We start from the raw sequence: 27,807 nt of genomic DNA, 5'->3' as shown, positions 1-27,807 counted from the left end.
CCAATCAGAATTTCTCAGGCTTTTCGGCAATGTTCGGAAAATAATGTTTGTACAAAATGGAGTCGCTCCTGATTCATATTGGGTTCAAGTTAGACGAAAATGGATGCCACCTTTGTTGTAAATTTAGTTTATAATTGTTGGAAATAATGAAGTCCAGCCTCAACAGACCATAGGCTACCCTAGTTTATTTCAGCGATTATGAAAAGGTGCAGGTGGGTTGTGGACGTTAACATAATACCTTTCCTATAGTCGAAAAGGCTAGAGAAGTTGAGTCATTAATCGATCAGTTGACAATCTGTGAAAGTTTATCATAATGTGGTTAAAAGAAAATACGTATATATGGACAATGAAAATATGTATATATGGTGGATGTATGTTTAAAATATAATAGAAAAAAATCTACTTTCGTTTTTGAAATAGATCAGCATTTAAACCACAGCCTTCTCGGCCATCTTTGATATTGTTTTTAGCTCACCTTAGCTGAAAGCTCAAGTGCGCTTTTCTGATGAAAAGAAAACCGTTGTCTGCTATCGTCGTTTGCGTTATATTTGTGTAGTAAACTTAAAATTTATTGGTACTTAAAAAAAAAAATCTTAAAATTTTGGGCAATAAATGCTGAAAGTTGTGTAAAAGCATTTCAGGTTGTGTAAATTCATACTTGGTTAAACCATGATCTTCGGAGTAAGAGTGGGGCCACAATGGGGGTCGAATTTTTACATAGGAATATATCGAGAAAATTTTGTGAAAATCTTCTCAAAATCCATTTTGCTATTATTATACCTCTTCTTATTTTTCACTATATAAGAGTGATTCGATGTATTTCGCTGATTCCCTGAGAAATCATTTTGCTAGAAAGTCTGGAACTTATGTGAAAACACTATTACATATAGGTAGTGAAGATTACAGTTTGTTCAAATCATGTTCTCTGGGGGAAGGATAAGGCTACAATGGGGGATGGGGGTGGGGTTAAATTTTTAAAAAAGGAATAATAGAGAAAAATCTTCTCAAACACAGGTTGGAAATCTGTAATTTGTGTAGAGACATCATCAGGTTATGTAGATTAAATTTTGTTTAAATCATGGTCCTTGGAGGTTGGGTGAAGCCACAATGGGGGCATAAATTTCGACATAGGCATATATGAGAAAATCTTTAAAAATCTTCTCAAAAACTATTAGGGCAGAAAAACTCAAATGTGTGTGGAAACATCCTCATGTAGTGTAAATTCACGTTTGTTCAAATCATGGTCCCAGGGGGTACTAAGGTTGGGGCTACAACGGGGGTGGGGGTAAATTTTTACATTGGAATATACAGAAAAATCAAGTTTGTTTTAATATAATGAGGGAGGATAGGGGTGGAATTTTTTTTTATGTTGGAATAAATAGAGAAAAACTATTAAAAAAATATTCTTCAAAACTGAAACATCTTAAGATCAATTCTATTTAAGAATCAATCAATTATAAAAGGGTCTGGCAACGCATCAATTTCCCTTATATTTCATACATGGACACACCTAGGTGTTAAACCCAAAAAACCACTTAAAGTTGGTTGCTGTGGTAACTGTTGCCATGGTAATCGAGGCTAAAGATGGGAAAATAGCAAAACTTACTTACTTTAAAGCCATATTAGAAGGTTTTGCCCACTAATGTAAACTATCAAACACATAAAACAGCCCCTGTCCTATTTTCAAGTCTTTAATTAATATATAAGAAAATTGACGGAGAAACCAATACTTTTAATAACGATGAAAATGATGGACGGGCCTTTGTACAATAGAGCGACATGCCGACCAATACATTAATTTGAATTATAGCTCTTTAACCTGTGTATGTGACAACATTTTCAGTTAAGTTTATTTTCTTCAATCAAGTGAGTAAAGAAAATAAAGGTCTTACGAAATGAATTCATGCCTAGTAAATGACAATCGTCTATAATGGAGAAGGCCAATAAACTTGTTCAATTAAGGAATTGGGCGCATTCATTCTGGTGTTTTGTGGTACACTTTTCTTCTTTCACATATAGAATTTTTTAAAATACAATAAGTAACAAGTAGTGGAGGGAGAAAATGTACCTTTATGCTCTCATGTATTTTAATCGTTCTATAAAGTGATGGGGGGGGGGGGCTAAAATAAAGGGAACAGGAAGTTAACCATGAACACCAACTGAAAATTTAGTTATTTATATTGCATATGATCTTATTTTAGGTAAAAATGGTATTTCATGAAGGTAAATATGTCAAAGATTAAGTATATGCAAAAATAGGTGAAAATTCGGATACTCATTTTTGGTTAATCTACTGAGGGGTCACATGGCAAAATATCCTTTGGACGCCCATATAAAGCCAGTGTTGCTCAGGTGAGCGATGTGGCCCATTGGGCCTCTTGTTTAAATCTTGTAATTATGTTTCCTAAATATAGAAAGAAAGGGATATTTATTGTTCAGTTTTGTTTTATAGATGATAAAAAGCTGCACATACAAATAACCAAAGAATGGCCTCTAAAACTCTTTCGAAAGACCAGCAAAATTTCATGTGGATTTCGATAGCTTGTGTGGATTTTATTAAGCTGCCTTTAAAAGACATTTTATCTAATCAGATAAAACCTGCAGATCTTTATAACAGAATTGACTCTTCACAAACAAATAAAAGAGATTACCTTAGGAAAGAACAAGAAATAATTTGTTTCATTCCACCACCTGGCCAACCAGACTACAACGACTTCGATGTGACTTTGCTGTACACATTAATAAGAAATCTTTGCTCTGCATCACTGAACCCGACATCACTAAATCCGACAAAAGGATGGGGCAAGGTTCCAGATTCTTCACATATGCGGATAGGGGATGACATCGAGCGTCTCAGATTGATGAGAAACAAGTTTGCGCACGCCAACTCCGCGGGGATTCCAGAGGCCGAGTTTCAGGTTCTTTGGAACGATTTAAAATCAGTTATTCCGAGAATTCAAACATTTATGAACTCAATGGGAAGCAATGTTAATTATGAACAAAAGTTGGCGGATATAGAAAGAACTGATTTTGGGTTCGGGGATCTTCAAAAATATAAGCTATTTTTGGAAGCAACGTTGAGTCAATTAAAAGAAGAAAGAATAAAAGGTTAGTATAAGAGCTTGAAAATGCCAAAAAAAAACCCCAAAAAACAAACAAACAGAAAACCCCAAAACAAAGCTCAGTGCAGAATGGTTTCACATGGTAGTATTGTCTAAAAGTTTGTTGCATTTGTGTTACAGAAGAACCAGAAATTTCAATAACGGGCGCAGAAAGAGTAGTATGGGGAGAGAAAACATGTTTTGAGGCAGATTTGAAACAAAAAGAAGCATCTCATTGGTCAATCAGCTGGCAGAGAGTAAGAGGAAGTGTCACTTATCAGATTGACATCAGTGACAAAAAGTACAGGGACAGTACCAGAACCCAGCTGGTCATTCATTCCGTGAGTAAAGACGACCAGGGAGAATACCAAGCAGTTCTCGCCAGAGAATCAAATGGAAACAAACGAAAAATAGAAAGCAATGCTATTTTTCTACACGTCATGGGAGGTATTTTATCATCATGAATATTTTTCATAAAAAAAACAAATAAGAATCAATAAGATAAATGCTTGATTTAAAATAATAAAATTTCCCGTATAATCAAAACATGTACATGTATTATTTCATACGTATACACAATATATATATATATATATATATATATATATATATATATATATATATATATATATATATATATATATATATATATATATATATATATATAATCAAAAAAGAAAAAGAAAATGAACAGTTCCAAAGTTTCTATTCACTAGCGCTTTCTGGATTTACATCCTTCTTCAGGTGAACGTACATAAGTTATGAAATTGTTTTCCTTAGAAACGTTTACTATGACGTCATGATGTAACGAGAGTCTTTTCAGGGAAGGAATAGATCCATGACGTCATAATACAATATAAAACGTTAAAGTTCGGGAAAACTGAATTAGACAAAATATGATCATAACGACATCAATAAATTTACAAATACAAAGACTGGTTAGAATAAAGATGATTATATAAACATATATTTAATGTTTGTTGAGTTTTGGGGAAAATAATTTAATAAAATAGTTCTCTTTCACAAGTCTCATGGCGGTTGAATCGGTTTTAAGTTTATAAAATGGGAATACTTCATAATCTCCCTTAGCACATCTGTCAAAATGTTCACTGCATGGGGTGTTTCTGGTACTGGGTTCTTGATCCCGCTCAATTTCTATCATTGAGCGGGATCAGGGTCTTTTTATGTTAATGAAAATATGTCGTGCAAATCCAAAAATCTGCTTTACTGTATTACATGTAACCACTGTGGCGAACATTACATCGGCCAAACCGGAACACAGCTTACCGCCCGCATGCGCGTCCATCGCCAGCAGATTAATGATCCCAGTACCAGAAACACCCCATGCAGTGAACATTTTGACAGATGTGCTAAGGGAGATTATGAAGTATTCCCATTTTATAAACTTAAAACCGATTCAACCGCCATGAGACTTGTGAAAGAGAACTATTTTATTAAATTATTTTCCCCAAAACTCAACAAACATTAAATATATGTTTATATAATCATCTTTATTCTAACCAGTCTTTGTATTTGTAAATTTATTGATGTCGTTATGATCATATTTTGTCTAATTCAGTTTTCCCGAACTTTAACGTTTTATATTGTATTATGACGTCATGGATCTATTCCTTCCCTGAAAAGACTCTCGTTACATCATGACGTCATAGTAAACGTTTCTAAGGAAAACAATTTCATAACTTATGTACGTTCACCTGAAGAAGGATGTAAATCCAGAAAGCGCTAGTGAATAGAAACTTTGGAACTGTTCATTTTCTTTTTCTTTTTTGATTATTTATACTGTGTGATATCACCTTTCACTCATTTTGGATTATATATATATATATATATATATATATATATATATATATATATATATATATATATATATATATATATATATATATATATATATATATATATATATAATGCCTTTATTTTCTTGACAATATAATGTACCTTAAAAATATCGACCACTTTAATACTAGTACATAGACCCAAGAGCTAGTTCATGATTGACGTTTGGCACTCCATCATACTTGTTTATGTTCAGTTTTCTTCCTTGTTTTACCTAGTGTTTACCGATTTTAAATAACCCTATCAAATAAGGTACATTGATTTTATCACTGTATAAAAAGACATAACTTTTCATAATAAATATAGTTAAAACACTCGTTATCATGCGTTCTATTGCATAGGTAATAACCATGATTAGTTTATTTAATAACAGTAAATTGATAATTGAAATAGGGGAAGCACGTGCTATGTTAGACATTTAAACAGATATGTATATGTAGTGTTCATTCTTTGGACTACCTACTGCAACTTTTCTGTCGTTAAGTCCATAAAATCTTTTTGTACTCTCATACCCAGAAAAAAGTAAAACGATAAACATTTTGTATTGTAGAACTTCCAGTATTCGAGGTTTGGGAAGTTACGACAGAGGTGGAAAGCGTCACCATTCATTATAAAGTAAAGAATAGTACACCTCGTGTGTACGATATAAAGTGGATAAAGAACAGAGAGGGACTGAACTTCAAAACTCAGAAATACATTGGAGGGGGTTTATCTGACAGTTTTTTGAGGATTACGTCACCGAATGAAGGAGGCAAAGAAACATACTCCTGTACATTGGAAAATGCTGTTGGGTTTACCTCCAGAGATGTGACATTTGGTAATATTAATGTTCAGATTTGAGAGGAAAGGGTTATATATTCAAAATGATAATTGACATTATAAAAAGTCCTATATGATTGTTGTGTTCATTCCTCCTAGCTTATAGATTATTGTTAAACGATTGCCGAATTTCAACAGACGCAGAATTAAATCAGTTTTAAAATACCCGTATACCCACACTCTAAAACGTTAACATGTATAGGTCATATGATCAGCATTTATTTTTGTTTTACACTTGAGGTATGAAGCATATATAAAAATCGCAAATGTACTGAAGTGTTTAGTTTAATATCCTCAACATGTAAACTGCGCTTGAAATCAAATTAAAATTTGTGTTCTTCTGTAAAACATTTGTTCAATGTCTGAGTCATAATTTTCAATGTTTAGTTCTATTTGTAAAATGTATGATATAAAATGCATGCTTTTGGATATATTTCCAGATTAACTTGTATTGGCTATTCAAAATATGAATTGAAAGTTGCTAAAGAACATTGGGAATATTCGACGGTTTAATTTTTTTCCAGACATCCCTAAAGTTACAATTTCAACAGATTCGAAAGTCTACCTTGGATCTACAACACAAATCAGGTCCAAAGTTTCATCAGCCCTACCACTCAGTAAATATACATGGCAAAAGAGTTTTGATGGTAATGAGTTTCATTGCATCGACATCAATGAACGAAAATATCACGTAACTGACGGTTTAAAGAACCCGTTACTAGTGATATCAAACACGACTTCTGACGACATTCTTTATTATCGCCTTTCGGTGTGGAATATAATTGGAGGATGTGTCAGTAACACGGTCTACCTTAACGTCATAGGAAGTATGTTTTCACATGTCATGTAATCTTTTACTTTTCAATTTATTTCTCTTGCACATGGCTTAGTTTACTCTTTACAATATTGTTTTATTGTAGATCCCCCAAACATAACATGCAGTCATGAAACATGTTTCGAAAGTCGATCAGTGAAATTGATTGCCAAAGTTTACCTTTATGACTCGTGTCATGCAATTCAGAAAGTGGTCTGGACAGTAAATGATGAAGAAATAGACCAACAAGGACCGGGTGGAAAGTTCTCAAAAGTGAGCGTCGATTATCCATGTTTAACCATCCACAACGTCAATTGTTGTGATGCGGGATCGTACAAACTTACAGCTACTAACGCCGTGGGGTTGACTACTAGTGATGCCACTGAATTAAGTATACCCATTATATACGCAATGAATTTGTCAAGATGAATCAATGAGAAAAATATGAATTACTAGTAATACCTTTCCTGACAGACATATTATTAAGTAATACCTTTCCCGTAATACATATCAGGCACATATTATACAGTCACAAAAAAAACCTTTCTGCTTACAAATAAAAGAACCATTTTGTTTTAACAGATATTCCTGATGTTATATCTGCTAAATTTGACGAGAAGGAAGATGGTACACAATGGGTCACAGTGACAATCAAATCGATCCCAGAGCCTTTCCTTGTACAATGGAGAAAGAAAGAAAAAAACAATGACATGTTTCAACCGATTAATATCATTGCTAAGGAATTTGAGGGATCTTCATGTTCATTTCCTTACCCTGTGCTGGTCATTAGACAAAGAGAACAATTAGAAAACTTTGCCTTCCAAATAAAGATACAAAATTTCATCGGTACCTGTGAAAAGACAATACAAGGTATACGAAGTATATTTTATATTTATACGCAATGAAACGAAAAAAGAATACTCCCACTTGTGTCATGCTTTAAAAAGATTAAAGTTCAGACAAAGAACTTTGGTGAAAACCAAATAAAACAGAAATAGAATATTATACAGTTTAACAGCAAATTTATTTTTCATAAAGGGGAGGTGATGGTTAACTGTCACCGTCGTGGCAGAAAAGTGAATTTTAGCGGAACATGATGCATATAAATAATAAAAATCTCAAAACTTGCACAGATAAACCGTCTAACATAATACAATGAAGAAAACCATTTTATGAAACAACGTTTTATACTTATTTGTTCACTTTAAATTTTTTATAGATTTATTGAACCTTGTGCCTGGTACCATGAAATCGGAGAATGGCTCATCAGATGAAATAAATGACGGTGAGATTGAAATAACATAAAGTTTAATCAAACAACAGAAATGAGCAAATTGCATAGGAAAATAATTTTTAGAAAGGCAATTATAGTCAATTGTAGAAAGAAGACTATTTAATTTTTTTGTAGCATGTTATAACCGAAAACAATATTGGAATTTGCTCTTAATGTATTTAATTCTATGAAACATATGTCTACAACATAATGTGTTTTGTATTTTAATGTGTTTATCAATAAAGGTAGCCTGAACGAGACTTATAATGATGAGGTAGCCGGAATAAAATTCGCTATTCTTTTTGACGACTTAGCAGACCACTTTCCGGAAGAAAAATTTCAAAAATTAAAAGACCTTATTCAAAGTAATGTATCCAGATTTGCTTACTGTTAAATGAATTTCTGGAGGAAAAAATCGTTATCATCATTCTTGTCTTGTTTAATTTAGGTTCAAAGAAAGTTAAGAACATTAAATCCTTGAATGAAGCGAGATCTGCAAGAGATTGTATTAGGATTCTTGATTCTGAAAACCTCTTTACCAAGTCTGATGTGACGTTTGTGCAGTTTTTACTTAGAAGGACAGAGTGTAAAGACCTCGAAAACAAATGTGTAGAATATGCGAAAGGACAGAGGGCATTAGGGTTTTACGAGAAACAACCGGGTACACTAAATCCTACCATTTTGTCTGATTTGTACAATGTTACAATTGTATATAGAATTCAATTTTTCGTAAAACTTTATACCAAAAGTTTGATCTGTAAATACTCTGTATTGTTTTGAAAAAATGTGTATATTGATTTTCAGAGGGCGGGTTCAAACATGTTTATTTTCATGTGACGGGAGATCTATCAAACTTCAATATGGAAAAGAGAAGAAATATTATAGAAACTGTTGCTGCAATGGTGGGATGCAAAACAGACCGAGTTTCTTTGAATGGATATCGCCGCTCAAAGAGTTTTATAGCAATTGTATCGATAGAGGTAATCTACGTTGGGAAACTGGTGGCAATAAACGAGCAGGATAGATACAGATTTGTTCGTCTGGACATTGACTACTTCACTGTTGACTTTATAAAAGTGATCCTAAAAATCTCACAAGGTAATTGATATATCTTTATTGAGCTGTGAATAATTTTTAATAAAATATTTGTAACGTGATATTTCATTGGCTAAATTAAATAAGTTAAACGTATTAACTTGTTAAATTACGTCACAATCGCTCGCACTAAACAAAATCAATCAACATGACTGGTAAATGACAATCGAATAACTGTATAACCGGTAAATTTCGCGATGGTATAATTAAGAAATAAAGTATGAGTTTTCATGAATGTTGCAGAATAACTTCCGAGGTCGAGAAATGTTGTTTTGCAATATAAAAAGCGTTAGTCACTAAAAGGTTATTGCTCTGTATGGAACAAATTAAAATGGCAGCGTCGAGATCTGGTCAAACCTCTGCGGAGAAAGTGGAAAACGTTTAAAATGAATTAAAATTATTTGATGAGATGTCCGTTTGACTTTATTACTGCAAGTAAACGGCGTAGTATGGAATCATACAGCGTTCTTACCTATTTCTGATCGAAGGAAGTCCAGATGTCTAAAACGATGGCTAAGAGCTCTTTTAGAGGCCGTGATATTTTGTTTAATCCGAAGCCACAAATTGTCAATAATTTCAATGTCTGGGGACTGCTTAATTCATTTGTAATGCTACCTAAGTCCCCTGTTCATTTTTTTTTTTGACGAACGAGCCAGTTTCGATCCCGCTGTGACAATTTGGAAGGGCATCCGCTTTGTTTCGCTTTGTTGATCTCCCCTGTACTCAAATACTTTTAGCTTACCTGAGCTGAAAGCTCAAGTGAGCATCCTGATCACTTTTTGTCCTGCGTCCGTTTGTCTGTCAGTCTGTTTGTCTGTCTGTAAGCATTTCCATCTTTTTTTCCAATCCCACTGGGCCAATTTCAACCAAACTTGGTACAAAGCATCATTGAGTAAAGTGGATTCAAATTGATTAAAATGAAGGACCATGCCCTCTTTAAAGGGAAAATAATTTTAAAATCATTAAAAATTGTCGATATTTTTCAAAAATTTTCTCAAAAACTTTTTGACCAAAAAAGCTGATATTTTTGGGGAAGCATTCTCAGGTTGGGTAGATTTAAGTTTGTTCAAATCTTGATTCGTGGGGACAGGGTTGTCACGACAGCCGTCGTGACTGTTCAGTCAAACACAACAAGATTCGATTTCTATTTACAATTTTTATATAAAATAAAACCAAACAAATAAACAGAATTTACACATAACATGAACAATAAAATGTTAAAGCTTTCTGGTGTCCCAAGTCTCCATCACATGTAGAATAGAGGTAGATGCCATCCAGTGAGTAGACGGACGATATGGGTAGATATGGCATGGCGTGAAACAGTGGCGGACAGGTATAATCATGGCGATGGACTGCCAGAAACAAGATAGGGACCTTATTAAATTAAACAAATACATGTAAACATATTTTGAGTTACATGATTAATATACCTACTACACCGTACTGCACGTCAAAAATACAAGTATATCATGCATTTATATACCAATATAAAGCACACACACTCGACACGTGACCACACAGGAATACGTGCGAGCAAGCACCTATGTTTAACAGTTCTACCTCGTAAAACCAGTATATCAAAAAGTAACAAACAAAAATAATTAATATAAACTCCACAGTAATGTAAAAGTCTGAACCGTAGTTAAATTACAAAAGTATAAAATAGTTTAACTTACCCCTAACAGGAGAAAGGGTTACTCAAAACCTTAGCTGCTCATACCTGTCATGAAGGAAACGTGGCCACTGTCTGCCAGGTCTGCAATGCGGCAGTTTAAATAAGGTAATCAAACAATAGAAAAGAACTGACCAATACGTACCGTAGCTGACACTGTGTCCAGAGAGGTACACTACGGGTATAAAACTAGTTACACAGGAACGTTTAAGAGGGTCCCTACAGGATACTAATACGTAAAAAAAATATAATACCGGTAGATACTGATTTGTGACAAGGGTGAGACCACAATTGTTTTAGATCACCTGAGCTGAAAGCTCACATTTTGTCTGTCTTCAGTCTGTCTGTCCGTCTGTACACTTATCACATTTTCAACATCTTCTCAAGAACCACTGGGCCAATTTCAACTAAACTTGGCACAAATCATCCTTAGACAAAGGGAATTCAAAGTTGTGAGAATTAAGGATCAAGCCCTCTTACAAGGGGAGATAATTAGGAATTAATGAAAATTTTCGAAAATTTTTCAAAAATCTTCTTAAGAACCATTTGGTCAGGAAAGCTGAAACTTGTGTGGAAGCATCCTCAGATAATGCCAATTCAAAGTTGTGAAAATCATGACCCCCAGGGGTAGGATGGGGCCGAAATGGGGGGTCGACTTTTGACATAGGAATATATAGAGTAAATCTTTAAAAATCTTCTTCTCAAAAACTGTTAGGCCAGGAAAGCTGAAACTTATGAGGAACATCCTCAGGTAATGTAGATTCAAAGTTGTGAAAATCATGACCCCCGGGGGAGGGTGGGGCTTCAATTAAGGGTCGATTTTTAACAGGAACATAAAGAGTAAATCTTTAAAAATCTTTTTCTCAAGAACCATTTGGCCAGGAAAGTTGAAACTTGTGTGGAAGCATCTAAAGGAAATTAAGATTCAAAGTTGTGAAAATAATGACCCTTGGGGTGTAGAGTGGGGCTACAATGGAGGGTCGATTTCTAAAATTACAAATATATAGAGTAAATCTTTAAAAATCTTCTTCTAAAAAACTAATCAGCCAGGAAAGCTGAAACTTGTGTGGAAGCATTCTCAGGTAGTGTTTATTTAAAGTTAAAAAAATTATTACCCCAAGGGTAGGGTGGGGCCACAATGGGGGGGGGGTCAACTTTCTACATAGGAATATATAGAATTAATCTTTATGAAAACATATACACATAAAACCTACCATGCACTCTATTATGATCTTTAAATTTTTCGCTAAAATTATAGGTTTCATAGTCCTTTTTGAAAGATTTCAGGCAGGGAGGTAATCGTTATTACAAAATTATAATTTTTCTATGAGACTCCCCGACAAGATTGTGTATGCCTTGGGCCATGGTACTCAGGTGACCGTAAAGGCCTATTGCCCTCTTGCAAGATATAGAATAAAATCTTTAAAATTCTTCTGCTCAGAAACCAATCGGCCACAAAAATCTGAAACGTGTGGAAGCATTCTCAGGTAGAGTATACTGTAGTTTGTTAAAATCATGATCCACAGGAATAGGATGGAGTTACAATGGGGGGCCAGATTTACATAGGAATATATAGAATAAAATCTTTAAAAATCTTCAAAAACCATTTGCATAGAAAAGCTGTAACATAAGTGAAAGCAACCTTAAAAACTTAGATTCAAATTTGTCAAAATCTTCAGGAGAAAGGTTAGGCTATATTGAGGGGTCTAATCTTAAAAAGGGAAAAAATCTCACCTATTAAAAAACAACTCAAATGTTTTAATATATGGTTTTACTACTAAACAAGCAGTTTGACAAATTGTTACTTCTTAAAAATGTCAAGATTTGGCCCCTGGACAATTCATTGTATATAAGTATATTGAGAACTGCAATTCTCAGTATGTGTGTGATATGACTTTAAAATCACCCTTTACAAAAAAGGTTTAATAATTAACGTTAGATTATCGGAGGGGGGGGGGGGGTCGAAATGTTTAGAAAATAATATGTTAATCTACATTGTCCAGATATATTTTATTTATGACTCCATAGTGCTTATTTTATTCTGGCTGTTGTTAATGGACCTCTTGTCCATATTGATTTAATTGTAGATTCCGAAATCCCCAATAAATTTTCAATTTCACACGTCTTCTTACCCTCTTACTTTATCTCAACAATCAATTAATTTTCTCTCATCGTTTGTCAATTCCTTCGATTATACAAGAAAGCAGACGACGGAAGTTTACAAATAACATCACTTTTTATAAAGTTTTACTGGTGTTCGTCAGAAGTTATTTTCTTTTTTACGAGCGAGGCGCTGTTGCAACCACTATTGAAATAAAACCACTTTTGAAAAAAAATTATTTGGTTGGGGATGTATTTCATTTGAAGAATCACTTTGCAACCACTATTAAAATAAAACCACCATTGAAGTAAAAATTTCAATAGTGTTTGAGGACGTATTATAAGAATCACTTTACAGACACTTTTGAAGTTCAACTATTATTATTTTTTTCAATTGTAGATGGGAATGAATTACTTTATAAATATAACTATGTAATGACTATTGCAACACATTTGGAAAGAAAGAAGTTGTGTATCATTTTTGCAAACTATTTTCAAATGTAAGAAACACTTTATCTAACGAACAATTTTTGATACACAATTAAGGTGTTACAGACATTCATGTGAATTATTTGTACAAGAGAGAACACTTTGTAAATTGCAAGAAATTCTATTCAAACCCCCCTGTATATTAAAAATCATTTAAAGCTACAATCATGTAATTTTAGATATCACTATTAAGATAAATTATTTCAATAGTAATTGGGAATGTACTTCATTACAACTATTATTGAATTATATTATTTCAATAGTGGTTGGTGATGAATTTTATTACGAACACTATTCAAATAAATGACTTCAATAGTGGTTGGTTATTTAGTTATCAAAAGAAATAATTTGCAATCACTATTGAAACACAAAGACCGTTAAAATATTTTATAATGTAATGTCATTTTAATTATCTTTATTGAAATATGTTATTTTAATTGTGGTTATGGATGTATTTTATTATAAAAATCACTGTGCAGCTACTATCAAACAATAATTTTTTTAAAATTACTCCCATATAGATCGTGGATGTATTTCATTATAGATTCAAATTGCAATATATTGTGAAAAATTATTAATAGAAAAATATTATTATAAATATCACTATTGAGTTCAATTATTTCAATAATGGTTGAGGATGTATTTCATTATTAGGATTACTTTGCATACACTATTGAATACAACCGCTATTGAAATAAGTTATTTCAATAGTGGTTTGGGATGCTTTTTATTTCAACCCATATTGAAATAAATTATATCAGTGGTGGTTAAAGATGCGTTTCCTTACAATCACTATTGAAATAAAGTATTTCAACAGTGGTTTAAATGCATTGCAGTTTTTTGTCTATTATTGCGTCTGTGTGTAACACTTTCCTTTCCAGTGGGGGAATTTCTTAATATAAGAAGTATTGCTTATGAAATGATAAATTCCTTTTTATTTATGATGGTTTTTTTTTTACTTTTGTATGCTAATTTTCCCCCATACCATCTCTCATCTGGAACCAAAAATGTTATAAGCAGACGGAATAATAGGCATAAAATGACAGGCTTCCCTAGCACTATTAAACTATTTCATTTCAATAGTGGTTGCAACAAGGTGCATATCTAAGGCGTCGCTATTTTGAAAAATCGCGAATGTCATAGCGCCTATTTCTGTAGTCAGTCAGTAGCAAACCTAATAAGTGATAAAAGTCACAGTATTTTTTCAGTTATTAGCTCACCTGAACTAAAGGTTCAAGTGAGCTTTCTGATCACCTGTCGTCCGTTGTTTGTCTGTCTGTCTGTTCGTCCGTCTGTCTGTCCGTCTGTAAATTTTTACATTTTTGACTTCTCCTCGTAAACCACTTAGATAATGTAACCAAACTTGGTACAAAGCATCCTTATGGGAAGGGGATTCTAAATTGTAAAAATAAAAGGCTTAACCCTTTTTAAAAGGGAGATAACTGCGAAACAGTGAGTATATGGTGTATGTTTTTAAAAATCATAAAAATACATGGGAAAAATGTTTATAAATTTTTTAACAACAAAGACTAGAAAAAAATATTTAAACTTTCATATATAACTATTAAGAGTCAAACTCCAATTTCTAGTTTTACATAAAATAATACCAACAAATGATTTTCTTCATAAAACTAGGGTCAAAAAATCTCCAATCTGCTCCTTTTCTTAAAAGCTAATGAGACAATTGAGCATTTATTTGTAGATTGTTATTGTTTAAAAAAATTTTCGGAACTATGCGAGGAATAGTTGTTAAAGAAATTTGAAATGCAAGTAACATTTGATAAAAACTAAAATATAAAGAGAGAAATTTGTATAAAGTATATATTCTTTTAATTATAATGATAAAGCAATACATATTCGTAAGTAGATGTAAAGAAGTTCCAAAACTGAATATCAGTGCACTTGAAAGTATAATGAAAAACAGAATATCTGTAGAGAAATATATTTTGCTTAAAAACTGTAGATTCTCAGAGTTTGAAAGGCTCTGACAAAGAATATGTGACTTTTTATTATGACATACTAGTTATATTTATCAGATTTAATTTGAAATATTATAATTAAATCCCCTCCCCCACAAACACTCAAATACTTTTCACTAGGGTGTCTCTCTTTCAGCTTACTTTCACTGACTTTAACTTCCTTTTTCAAGTAATGTATAGGTACATTTATAAACGCGTTATATGTGTAATATATAGTATATGCGACTTAGGCCTATATTATATTCTTATACTTTAAGAGACAATCTGTTACATTGTGAGATGTGTGTACTTGTACCCTTTGTATCCTTCTCTACTGTCTTTGTCAATCAAATGTAAAAATAACACTGGAGCCCCAGAAGGGGTTCAAAGTTTAACATAGAAGCATATTGGGAAGGTGTTAAAAATATTCTTCTACATTGAACTACATTGCTACCATTTGTTAGATATCTACGCAAACATTCTTAAATGGTGTAGATTCTAAATTGTAAGAGCAAACGCCCGGACCAATACTGGGGCCCCAGAAAGGGGTTGAACGTTAAAAATAGAAATAGCATTATATGCTTTGAAATAGAATTTACAAGGAACTGTCACAGGGCGAAAAACAATTTTTAAGCAATCTTTAAAGGTGGCTTAAAGGTGGCGTAAAGATGGCTTAAAGGATATACAATCTTTAAGTCACCTTTAAGTCACCTTTAAGCTGAGCTTATAGGTCCTTCATGTCCAAACTTCTTTAAGTCACCTTTAAGCCATCTTTAAGCCACCTTTAAGCATCTTTAAGTGGCATTTACGCTCCCTTTAAGTTGTCTTTAAACCATCTTTAAGTTCCCTTTTAGTCAAGTTTGATCAAGCTGAACAATAAAAACATATATTAAATGCAAAAGCTCTTTTATAGGGATGGGAGGGGGTGATCCGAGTGATACTATAATTTCCAGGGAAGGGGGGTGTTCCAGGCAGTTTTAATTGTCGCTCCATTAAACACAGATCGCTATCATCAACACCGCTACGATGGACACAGATTGCCGTTATAAAATTCTAAAGTTTATAATTTTGGGGGGATTTCAAAATTATTGTAGGGGTGAGCACAGTCTCTGTATCTTAATCTGTGCATAAAACTAATTAAAGTATGTTTGTTTCCAATTATAAATTAATCGGTGAAATAAATATCTCTCTCTCTCTCTCTCTCTCTCTCTCTCTCTCTCTCTCTTTCAGTTCATCCGGTTATTAAACAAAATAAAGATAATGAACCAAAAATGCATGATTTAATTTGATAATCGGTTTAAGGTTTGTATTTTTTTTTCAATTTTCATTATTTCTAGGTCTAACTCTTGATCTGCTAGATACATGTTAAAGATGAAAAAACTCTCAACTGCCTTTGTTATATCGGGCAGGATATTACTGCTTTGTTTGTCTAGACATAGTTTTGTTCGTTTGTGTATATCTAATTAGAGTCTATTGTTTGTCCAACTTAAGAAAACCAATGGAACTAACACAGACTATACAAGATATACACAACAGTTGTGTCGTGTGCCCAGGTGCACGTTTGTGTATATTTATTTAAAGTCTATTGTTTGTCCAACTTAAGAAAACCCCTGGAACTAACACAGAATATACAAGATATACACAACAGGTGTGTCGTGTGTCCAAGTGCACGTCAGGGTTTCTAAAGGCGTTGAATCTTAGTATGTACGAGTATACGATAAGTCTAGTGAATGAAAGTTAATTTACATTTGTAATTCATTTTCAAAGTATTATTCCCTAGCTCTGGGTTTCAAAAATGTTAAGTCTACAAATCAACGATACATGTATGTAAGAGTAAAATCTAAAGACTAATTAATTAATGTACCAGTGATCATAAATAGGGGTTAATTATCTAAATATATGTATAAGCCTTAGGGTTAATATGTCACATACCCGGCCTGGTACATCATACAATTGTATGTACAAGTATATGTATACATCATTTGCAATTGCCACATGCAGTAAATACGTCACCGGTAATTGGTAATATTGTTTGTTTAAAAATCATGTATACAATTAAATATTTAATCATACTGGAACGGCGCCGCGATCATGGAAACCGGGAAATTGTGGGAAATTGAACAAATGCCCTAATAGTATCAATGCATTTAATAAAAGAAATGATTTCATTTTCTTTCTTACATTTTTTATAGCTATAAATTAGATGAACGTATATCTACTCGGTTTAAATTTATTAACTAAGAAAGCCTACTAGTGAGCCTAACGGTTTTCATTTAGGTATAATATATTTTTGTTCACTGAAGACCATGTTCCGTATTTCATTCTAAATACATGCATGCATGTACTTTATAAATTAGATATAATTGATTGTTACAAACTGAATGGTTTGTCAATGGTTTGCCAAAATCTTTTTAAGTATACACATTCAATGCATTGATTCAATATCCACTGATATATCGGATATAAAAACGCACGTAAATATGTAAGTTACCGTCCGAGAGGAAGTGTGATGATGTTAGTAAACAAAGGGTCCCGGGTTCAATTCTCGCCGTGGGCGGTTTTTTTTCATTTTATTTTCTAAACAAAAACCGTTTTAATACCTTTTCTTTCATAAAGTTAATACATTTTGTTGTTAAATTAAGCACAATATTGAATTAAAATTTTTTAATGGCTTAAAGGTGGCTTAAAGGTATCTTATAGGTGGCTTAAAGACGTTTGGACATTAAGGACCTATAAGTTGTCCTTAAAAGTGGCTTAAAGGTAGCTAAAAGATAGTCTTTAAGCTGCCTTTAAGCCATCTTTAAGCTTTCTTTAAGCCACCTTTATACAACACATATAGCTTAAAGGTGGCTTAAATATCGTCTTTAATCTACCTTTAAACACCTTTAAGCTATCTTTAAGGAGAACTTAAAGATGGTCATTCATCCTGTGTGTTGTTCAGGTGAGCGCTGTGGCCCATGAGCCTCTTGTATTTGTGTATCAATACATGCCATTTTCTGTACATTCCGCTGAAATTTGAGGCTTAGTTGTTCGTTTTGCTAAGAACTTTTAATTCGTGCATAAATTGTTGACTACACATGAGTGTGTTGTGCGTCTAGATATCAACTGAATATCTTATGTAAACAAATGTAATGTAATTTGTAAACAAATTCAAAACATTCAACGTCCTGTTTTTAAAACTATAACAAAATTAAAATTACGAATATGAAAGTCAACACAGATTAAAAGGTTACCCTTTTTATTGATATTCAGATATTTAATAAAATGCTTTACAAATTTTTAAAATGTGTTCGGAAAAGAGAAAATGAATGCATCTATGGCACACATATTTCTTCAGTATCTCTTTGAAAGTCTATTTATGTATTATTAATTAATAATCAATAATGATTATAAAATAATGAGTCTTAATAATAAGGTGTATATATTAATACTAATAATTTTGATACCAATATACCCCTTCATATTTTAAAGATTTTTTAAAATTTTAAAAATAAGTCTGTAGCTGCGCATTTCGACAGCTGTTCTGAGTGATAAAAACCGTATTGTCCTGTTCTTGTATGCATACTTTTCCAAATATATTGACAAGAAGTACTTCATATTTATTGCTTTTTCATCTTTTGGCAACATATTTGACCAGTTTCGGGCAGAAACAATTCAGTTCAAGAAATGTTTACATTCTCATTCTCAAATGTACAAGATGGCCGATTATCCCCATTTACACCAAAAGGGAGAATAATTGGATAGAGATATGCGCTGACATCAAACATGTACTTAAACAATTGTCAATATTCTTCTATCAATTTATTAAAGTCACAATGTTGAATTGTTTTTAAAACTACTTGTTGTTTATAGAAACAATCCTGGCATTCCGTAAACAATTTATTTAAAAAAAAGCACATGATCACGCACGTTAAAAAACGCAAACCAATTTGTTTGATACACGCACGATTCTGCACGATACACAAACATCACCCACGGAACACTAACTATTTAACACGACTGGCTTGTCAACAATAACGATGTTACCACCGTAGCGCAGGTAGAGCTGTCGAATAAAAAAGAACTCAAAAGCATAACAGTTCCGTTACATTTTATTTCTAAAAGGTTCCAAATATTGTTAGTTAAGTGTAGATTTATCTTTTCAGGGTTTGCTCTTTAGAAAAGATACATTGAAAATACATATTTAATTTACACTACTGTTTTGTTTTATAAGGTAACTTAAACAGAATTTAATTTTTTTCTATAGAAAGTCAACGTGTTGATTATCATGAACACGTTCAAAAGACAGAACAACGCACAACTATACCACCCCTTGAAAGAACCTATGTACCATTCAGAGTTGATACATCTAATAGAGTTTTGCATAAAATTGAAGATGAAGAGTCTATGGAAACAAGTTTAAGTAAGAATTTTACTTTACTAACTATAATTTTGAAAAGTCAGTAATGAAATCAATTGATATTCTTGGTATCTCCTACTAAATACGATTTATAGTTTTATATATTATTTGCAAATAACAAACTTTACTTTCAAAAAATACTTTTTATCTATATATGCAATATACATATCTAAATATATTTGACACAATAGTAAACTAGAGTTTAAGAGTTCGACATATGTTTTGGTGAAGAGAAATATACAAACACCAGACATGTTTTTCTATTGAATTACATCTGGCAAATATTAGTCTCCCACCCAAAGACCTACGATACACTAGTAATAAATACATTGAAAATGCATTGTTATGTTATATTATACTGATTTCACTTTATAGATTAACTCAGCTTGGTTTTTTTCTACAGAACGTCAACGTGTTGATTATCATGAACACGTTAAAAAGACAGAACAACACACAATTATACCACCCCATGAAAGTACCTTTATACCATCTAAAGTTAGAGTTGATACATCTACTGGATTTTTGCATAAAATGGCAGATGAAGAGTCAATGAAATCAAGTTTAAGTAAGACTCTTATTTTACTAATTATAGAATTGAAAAGTCAATATTTAATTCAGTTGATATTCTCGGTATCTCCTACTAAGTTCGATTTCTTTTTTATAGCTTTATATATTATTTGCAAATAACAAACATTACTTTCAAAAATACTTTTTATCTATGTATGCAATATAAAAATCTTCATAAATTTGACACAATAGTAAAATAAAGTTTCAGAGTTTGACATATGTTTTGTTGAAGAAAAATATGAAAACACCAGTTAAGTATTTATAAAATTACGTTAGACAAATATTAGTCTCCCACCTGCAAAAACATACGATACACTAGTAATAAATACATTGAAAATGCATTGTTATTTAATATTATATTGTTTTCACTTGATAGATTAACCTAGCAGGTTTTTTTTTTAAATCCTAATACTAATCTTGGTATCTCCTTTCAACACGATTGATATTTTCATAATTTTTTATGACATTTCTTTATTTGTTTTCAGTGAAAATTGTCAAAAGGTGTTTGTATGCAAATTAATAAATTTACTTCTAAATAAAATTATTTATTATCAATGAATCCAATATAAATACGTGTATCTAAATAAACTTACCACAGTAGTAAAATAAAGTTGAATATACATTTTGATGAAACGGAACATGGAACCATTAAGCATTCTTTAAGAAATAACATCAAGGAAACACTAGTCTTTTAAATAGAAATCATACTTAGGAATAGATTCAATGAAGATGCACACATAATTTATTTTATAAATAATCTTAAGGATTTTGTTTACTAAGGCTTTACGTTGTCAAATTTGGATTGTTTAAAGTTCAACGTCACGAGTAAAATTTTTCTTTACACAAAAAGTGTTTATAAAAAGAATCATTATTGACAAAACATTCAATAACTTTATCATATTATCGAATTCAGCTGAAACAAAATAAGACCTCTAGCAAAACAGAGGAAATTTTGATGAAAATTATCAGATTTTGGGGGGTTTTTTTGTTTTGCTTAAACATTGTTGGTTGTATTAAAACATTTTGCAAATTTTCTGTTCTTTTAATGTCACTTATTCATTATAATAATCGTATGGCACGCATTGCAAAAATATTGAAAAATGCTTAAAAACGATAAAATACACCATACGACCGAATTTCGGTCATTGAACTTATATAAACGTTATGCTTAAAGAATAAGGTCAATATAAGTAGTTGAATGTGCCGATTGAAGAAGAACTCAAAAACATAACAGTACTGTTACATTTAATTTCTAGAAAGTTCCAAATATTGTTAGTTAAGTTTAGTTTATCTTTTCAGGGTTTGCAACAACACACATTAATGTTGTTACGTTATTTTTTTCTAACCCAAAATCTCACTTTAGTAAAGATACATTGAAAATACTTATTTAATCTATAATACTGTTTTGTTTCATAAGGTAACTTAAACAGAATTATTTTTTTTTATAGAAAGTCAACGTGCTGGTTATCATGAACACGTTCAAATGACAGAACAACACACAATTTTACCACCCCATGAAAGTACCTTTGCATCATAAAGTTATAAATAAATTTGACGGGAAATATACTATAATCTGTCCGAGATATTTTTGCCGCATATTTTCATACATTATTCGATATTTATAAATAACTCTTGATTCAGACGACGTTCATTCAATAGTATAAAAAAAATCCCAAGATTTGTCTTTTGAAATGCCCCCTCTAGCTTGTCAGGTTTCAATACACGGCAAAAAAAAATTAGAAAGTTTACGGGGATTTAGCATTGCATCAGCCATAATTAAGCCCGAATAATAACGTTGAAAAATTGTGCGAGGTATTCCCATTGACTTCCGTATGGAGAAAAGATGTCAACATTCCCCTTTATAAATCTCCGTAGGAAATCTGTTTCGTTCCGTGAATTTTTTACGAGGGAATAATGGTAATTTGTCAATGAAATTTTCCTTCCCACAATAGGTCTACTCCGGATTGATACAAGTAATGTATGTATTATTTTGCGTTTTGATGGCATTCGTAATCGTTTTTGACTTATGTATCTTGGTAAGTCCATAAAAGACACATTTCTGGGATCAAAATCCGTTAAAAAATTCACTTCTTTGGTTGTTATTTTATAAGGAGCCTGGTGGTCTTTAATAATTGTTTCACTTTTTGAATTTTTTTATATAATTGTTTTCGGATATTTCGCAATAAAATTCGTTGTTGTCAAGCATTTCCAGCATTTTGTTTTTGCTCACCTGAACTAATGGTTCAATTGAGCTATTTTGATCCACGAATGCTTGTAATTCTATGCTTCCGAGGAAGATTCGCAATTTCCTGATTTAGCCATTTTTCCTTGGAAGACGGTATACTATGTTGAAATAATTTAGTCTCCGGATTGTACACTTCCTCTCCTTTATGATTGGTAGAAAATACACAATGGGAAAATTAACATTTATTTCATTGGTTAAGATACTGTTTTACGCAAGGGAGACAATTTTCTGATGATTTTTTTTAAGTACGACTTAACAAATTTCGTAGATTTCAAGCCTTAAAAAGTGAGAAAACGAAAAGGCAATACAAATTGCTATGAATGAAATTCAGCCTTTGGTTTTCAGGTCCAAGTAGTTGAAAGTAATACTCTATATTATCTATTGAAGTTATCTGGGGGGTTTTCGTATTATTTATTTAAATATTACTACAAATATGGAAAACAAACGATGCGGTATGCCTAATATCGGTTATATTATTTGCACCTTAGATAGGTAAAACATTTAACAGTTAAACAAGATGGTGATTGCAGTGATTTTCTCAAAATATTACGAGTCTACGTACCTTCCTAAAACCTCTTTCCCCTATAGTCAATCATATTTTTTCAGATTTTCAAATCTTCAAAAAAAGTCCGTAGCTGCGCAGTTCGACAGCTCTTCTTAGTGATCAAAAAGGCATTGTCCCGTTCTTATGTGCATACTTTTCCAACAAAATTACATGTATGACTTCGTATTTATTTGCTTTTATATATTTTGGTAACATTTTTGGCCGTTTTCGGGCAGAAACAAGCCTGTTCAAAAAATGTTTACATTTCATCCTCAAATGTACAAGATGGCCGCACAACCTCCTGAACGTGTACACCTTATCATTAAAATTCATTTTATAATCATTATTGATTAATAATTATTAATGCATACATTGATTTTTAAAGATAAATCTGTATTAAAAGTTTCTGCCAGGAATGCGTTAATTTTCTTTTTTTCACCATATTTTAAAAAATGTTTTTGTAAATATTTTGCCTAATATCTGCATAAAAAAGCGGCATAAAAGCAGTATCTTAATTTCAATTCTGCGCCTTCGGGGGTCAATGTTTTCTACAAGATGAACTTGTGATGTGCAAAAACGTGAACTCTTAAATTGTATGTTGTTTAAACTTTTACCTTTAAGCTAAAGTTTTGTATGTATAACTATATATTGTCTATACATATATTTATGGTGCATGTTCTTTGCATAGTGGTCCTTTATCTATGTTGATATTTGATTTGACTTAATATATGATTTGTTCTTGTATTTCAAAATAACAGCCATGTCACAATATCGTCCTGTTATTAAAATGAAATATTATTTCAAATTTTGTTTTGTTACACTTATCTGAGAAGTTATCAATTTTTTTCACATAGAACAACTGGTGCAAATCTGACTGATACCTATTTTTAATTTTGATCATTTGAGACCGAAATGGAACAAAATCAATGAGGTTTTTCGTTGGAAAAATTAATAACAATGTAATGTAGTTCATACTTTGTTGATACTCTGTTACAAAAAATTCATTGATGATATCATTAATGCATATATAATATAGTATTATTTGGATACACGGATGTTCATTAGAGTGTCATTGGGGCTTCATTGGAGTATCATTTGGGCTCATTGTGGCAAAAATATGCAACACTAAACATTGGTGTGGCATATAGTGTGCCTACTTAGACGTTTAAGATCGAAACTTCTAGAAATTAGTTGCAAAATGTTTAGCAAACTCCAGAAAAAGAAAAGGAAACTTTTATAAGAAAGCAGTCAAAAATGTTTTTTGTATGACGTACGTACTATCAGAAAAATATTAACCACGGGGTGTGTAAGACTATCAAACTGGTGGTTTATCCTTTATTAACATTACTAAATTATAAAACAAAGTTTATTTAACCGAACAATTTTATTAACGGGTTATAAAATGGTGCCAAAAATACACAACAAACAGCAATATTCATTCAACTGATGCAGTTAATAAGCAGAATTAAGTGAATCAGACCAAAAACAAACGTTATAATTCTAAAAGACTGAGAAATGTGCAATAACAATATTTGCTGAACATTCGTTTTGACCGGTGAAATGAAACTTCGAATAAGTTTACTTGGTACAAGAGGAGGCGATCTTGAAAGATTATTGATAGAAAAATCACCGAAGTACTGAAAAACTGACGGGAGTTTATTTCGTCGATGTTTATTTATTTAAAAAACAATGATATTTTATTTTGCATGACAAGTACATATAGTTTCTAATTTGAATTACGAACATTTTTATAATATGAATTTTTGGACTTTTTCGACAAGAATGTCGAGAAAACCCCATATGAATCATGTTAAATAATATTTTAAGATAAAATTAATTCAATCAAACTATGTATCAATAATAGAAATATTTCTCGTATGGATCCAAGCAATATATATTGAACTCTAGTCTCGTTCAACCAAACGCTCGGCTGACACTGTATATCTCCGACTAGGATTTACGGAGACAGCCGAGCGTCGAGTTGAACGAGACTATATTGAACTCTGGCGTAGGAATTCATACGACTACAAAAATATTTAAACTGTTCGTACCATTTAAAATCTGTTATTTTCAAGGTATTTATAAATAAGTTTCCTTGAAAAACAATGCTTTAGCATACTTTACATCGAATTTATCAATTATTATCAAGAACTAAGTCTTGTCAGCAGTGATGATTTGTGCTGAGGTCCAAATTCTGTTTCACTTTCGGTTTGTCTGGGTAACTGCATAGAAGAGTTGATTAAAATCAACTCCCAAAAACCGGTATCACTGGATTTCTGTGTGAACTATTTCGGCATTAAATGTGTCGTCGCTAAACATTTATACAAAGTTATGACACTGTATAGTTCCTGAAAAGCGAGCATTTCTGAAAACTCATAAGGCAGAAGGAAGTCGTGAGAAGACACATATTTACATCTGTATTACTGTTTCATTATTTAATGTGTCTCTTGTTTTGTTCAAGCTTTTCAATATCACGGTTTTGTTCGCCTACATTCAACAGGATTAAAAACTATCCTCCCTACATTTTTCACCTAAGTTTGTTTAATAAATTTAAATGTAAGTAGTTCAACTTAATTCAATTTGATCAAGATACCTTGTATCAAACGAGTTTACGACTTTTAATAAAAGCACCGTACTGCCAATACATTTATCTATAACAATGATAAACAAGGACCTCGAAGATCATATTACGTGACAATAAATATCATATTACGTGACAATAAATATCTTATTTTTACAGCTTAAAATGAAACATATCGGTGCTATGTATGTCAATTGTTTATCTGCTTAATGAACACTATACACGACAAAAACGCTACTCAAATTGATTTGTGAATCAATTTTGAAATTTTGGGAATCATTTGAGAATTCGGTCATTTTAGATATGTACTTGCGTGCGGATTTCTATTTTCAGAACATATATATTGAAGTATATGTATCTATATTAAAAACACGCACACTAAATTGCAGCAAATTGTGAGGAAAATGTAAAAAAAAAAATTAGTCGTGTATTATTTTAAATTATTTATGTTGATCTAATTTTCTATTTTACAGAGCTGCCATTCCACAAGCGTTTTGAATATTCCGCTCACTTAAGGTCAAGTATTACAGTGACGACGTATAGAATTAAACACATATCTTGCTTGAAGCCAAATAGATTGTGGTTCACCACTGATACGAGAATCAAGGAAATTGATGAGAACGGACATTTACTTAGGGAATTAAGTGTAAACTGGACACATGCTGGATATCATACCTTATCAAAGGCAGGAGACCTGTTGTTTAAAAATAATAATGATATTTACATGTTGTCCTCAAGTGGTGAAGTCCGCGACCTACATATACGCGCCAATGAATTTTCATGCATCCACTCTTCTCGACTAAACGGCGATATTTTCGTAAGTGAAGAAAATAGTATAAAGAGATTCAGCGATAAAGGTGTTAAACTACAAACGATAAGTACATTAAAATTCACGAACGGATCTCAAATTCGTTATAACATCACGGAGAACATAAATGGAGACATTCTGGCCATTGTAGACGGCCAAGTAGTTGCGTTTAAAAGCGATGGGCAACATAAATTTACCTACCCGGGTGAACATTATTGGTCAGGCTTTATTCCTTTACGACTATGTAACGACACTTTTGGACACATACTGCTGAGTAACATTCTCCATCCATGCGTCCACCTACTTGATATTAACGGACACCTTCTAGCAAAATTACTGATTCACAAATCTAACAAAGGTTTAGACAGTAATGCTCTGTGTGTAGACGAGAAAAACAATTTATATATTGGGTGTGAAAACAAAATATACGTTTATACATATTTATCAGACACAGCAATTACAGAACATGACGACACAGTGATTGATTCTGAAATTCCCTGTGATATATGAATAAGGGTTTTGTTGTTTATTGTATCTTACTACTGTAATATCATTTATGATATATAACTACTTGTAACTAACAAGTTGTAATGTTTGTGACTGTCCTCAGATTTTTGTTTGGTTGGTTATGTCCATGAAAGGCGTGCCAAATAGCTAGTGCGACCCTGAAATTTGTTTAACTATATACTTGACGTATGCGTTTAATTATAAAAAAATATCCTATTATATAACAGATTTCTAAATGCTTTTAAACATTTGATGGCCGTTTTTTATACCTACTTGTTGATGTGTAAATTGTTGCATATTGGGATTGAATAGTGAAACTTAGTTATAAAGAATCTACATTATTTAAGATGTATATTTACAATTGCAACTTAGATTACAAAATGTTACACAAGAAAAAACAACTTGTATACGGGTTTTATGTTTTTATGATATATCAATAAACATAATATAATTATAATTCATACCATATTCATACCATATACATAAAAAATTAATTTTCTATGCAAAAGTTTTTGAACAATAAAATTCTTTCTTTGTGAAAATTTCTTAAAGTATTATTCTTGACAACATTTGTCAGCGATATTTTAAAAACGAAATAAAGATACTGAAACGGTAAGATATTGTCTTCTTGCATTTTTTAATGTTTTGGACTTCCGTTTCTGTTCTTCCGGATTTTAAAAGAAAATACAAGATATATAATGTGGCAATTCCAACGCTATTTTCTCTTAATGTGTTGATAAATTGACACAAAATCAAAGTCCCTCAAAATGAAGTGATTTTTTAAACATGCAACTTTATAAACAAGGTATCCTAGAATTATGTGTACCTTTTTTTTAGGTTTGAATCCTGATATGTGTGGTATTAATTTTATGCATGACATTTTTAAAGTACGTATTGACAAAGGTAACAATTTTTTTATGGCTTACGGCCATCTAGTTGCCGGATAATCTTTACGGCAAAGAGTTCAGTTATCTGAAC

The 27,807-nt window shown here is 32.0% G+C and overlaps 1 protein-coding gene across 1 annotated transcript; it reads left to right on the top strand.

Moving 5' to 3' along the window:
- On the top strand, nucleotides 1-27,741 carry LOC128183591 (uncharacterized). Its single transcript, XM_052852685.1, has 14 exons — nucleotides 1-212; nucleotides 2,453-3,108; nucleotides 3,243-3,548; nucleotides 5,509-5,775; nucleotides 6,302-6,604; nucleotides 6,698-6,982; nucleotides 7,174-7,461; nucleotides 7,811-7,876; nucleotides 8,110-8,229; nucleotides 8,313-8,525; nucleotides 8,669-8,962; nucleotides 19,425-19,580; nucleotides 19,981-20,249; nucleotides 25,957-27,741. The coding sequence occupies exons 2-14, from the start codon at nucleotides 2,487-2,489 to the stop codon at nucleotides 26,830-26,832; spliced, it is 4,065 nt and encodes a 1,354-aa protein (XP_052708645.1). The 5' UTR covers nucleotides 1-212; nucleotides 2,453-2,486; the 3' UTR covers nucleotides 26,833-27,741.
- The last annotated feature ends 66 nt before the right edge of the window (nucleotides 27,742-27,807 follow it).

Source organism: Crassostrea angulata, chromosome 5 (genome assembly GCF_025612915.1).
Source record: "Crassostrea angulata isolate pt1a10 chromosome 5, ASM2561291v2, whole genome shotgun sequence".
NCBI classification, from domain to species: domain Eukaryota; kingdom Metazoa; phylum Mollusca; class Bivalvia; order Ostreida; family Ostreidae; genus Magallana; species Magallana angulata.
This window is presented reverse-complemented; position numbering and strand designations above follow the sequence as displayed.

What these genes read in the sequence shown, in the direction of transcription:
- LOC128183591 (XM_052852685.1), top strand. Translation starts at nt 2,487, where the DNA reads ATGGCCTCTAAAACTCTTTCGAAAGACCAGCAAAATTTCATGTGGATT. An exon ending in TAGTGATGCCACTGAATTAA is followed by an intron (nt 6,983 to 7,173) that starts GTATACCCATTA and finishes TTGTTTTAACAG; the next exon opens with ATATTCCTGATGTTATATCT. An exon ending in GTTTTACGAGAAACAACCGG is followed by an intron (nt 8,526 to 8,668) that starts GTACACTAAATC and finishes ATTGATTTTCAG; the next exon opens with AGGGCGGGTTCAAACATGTT.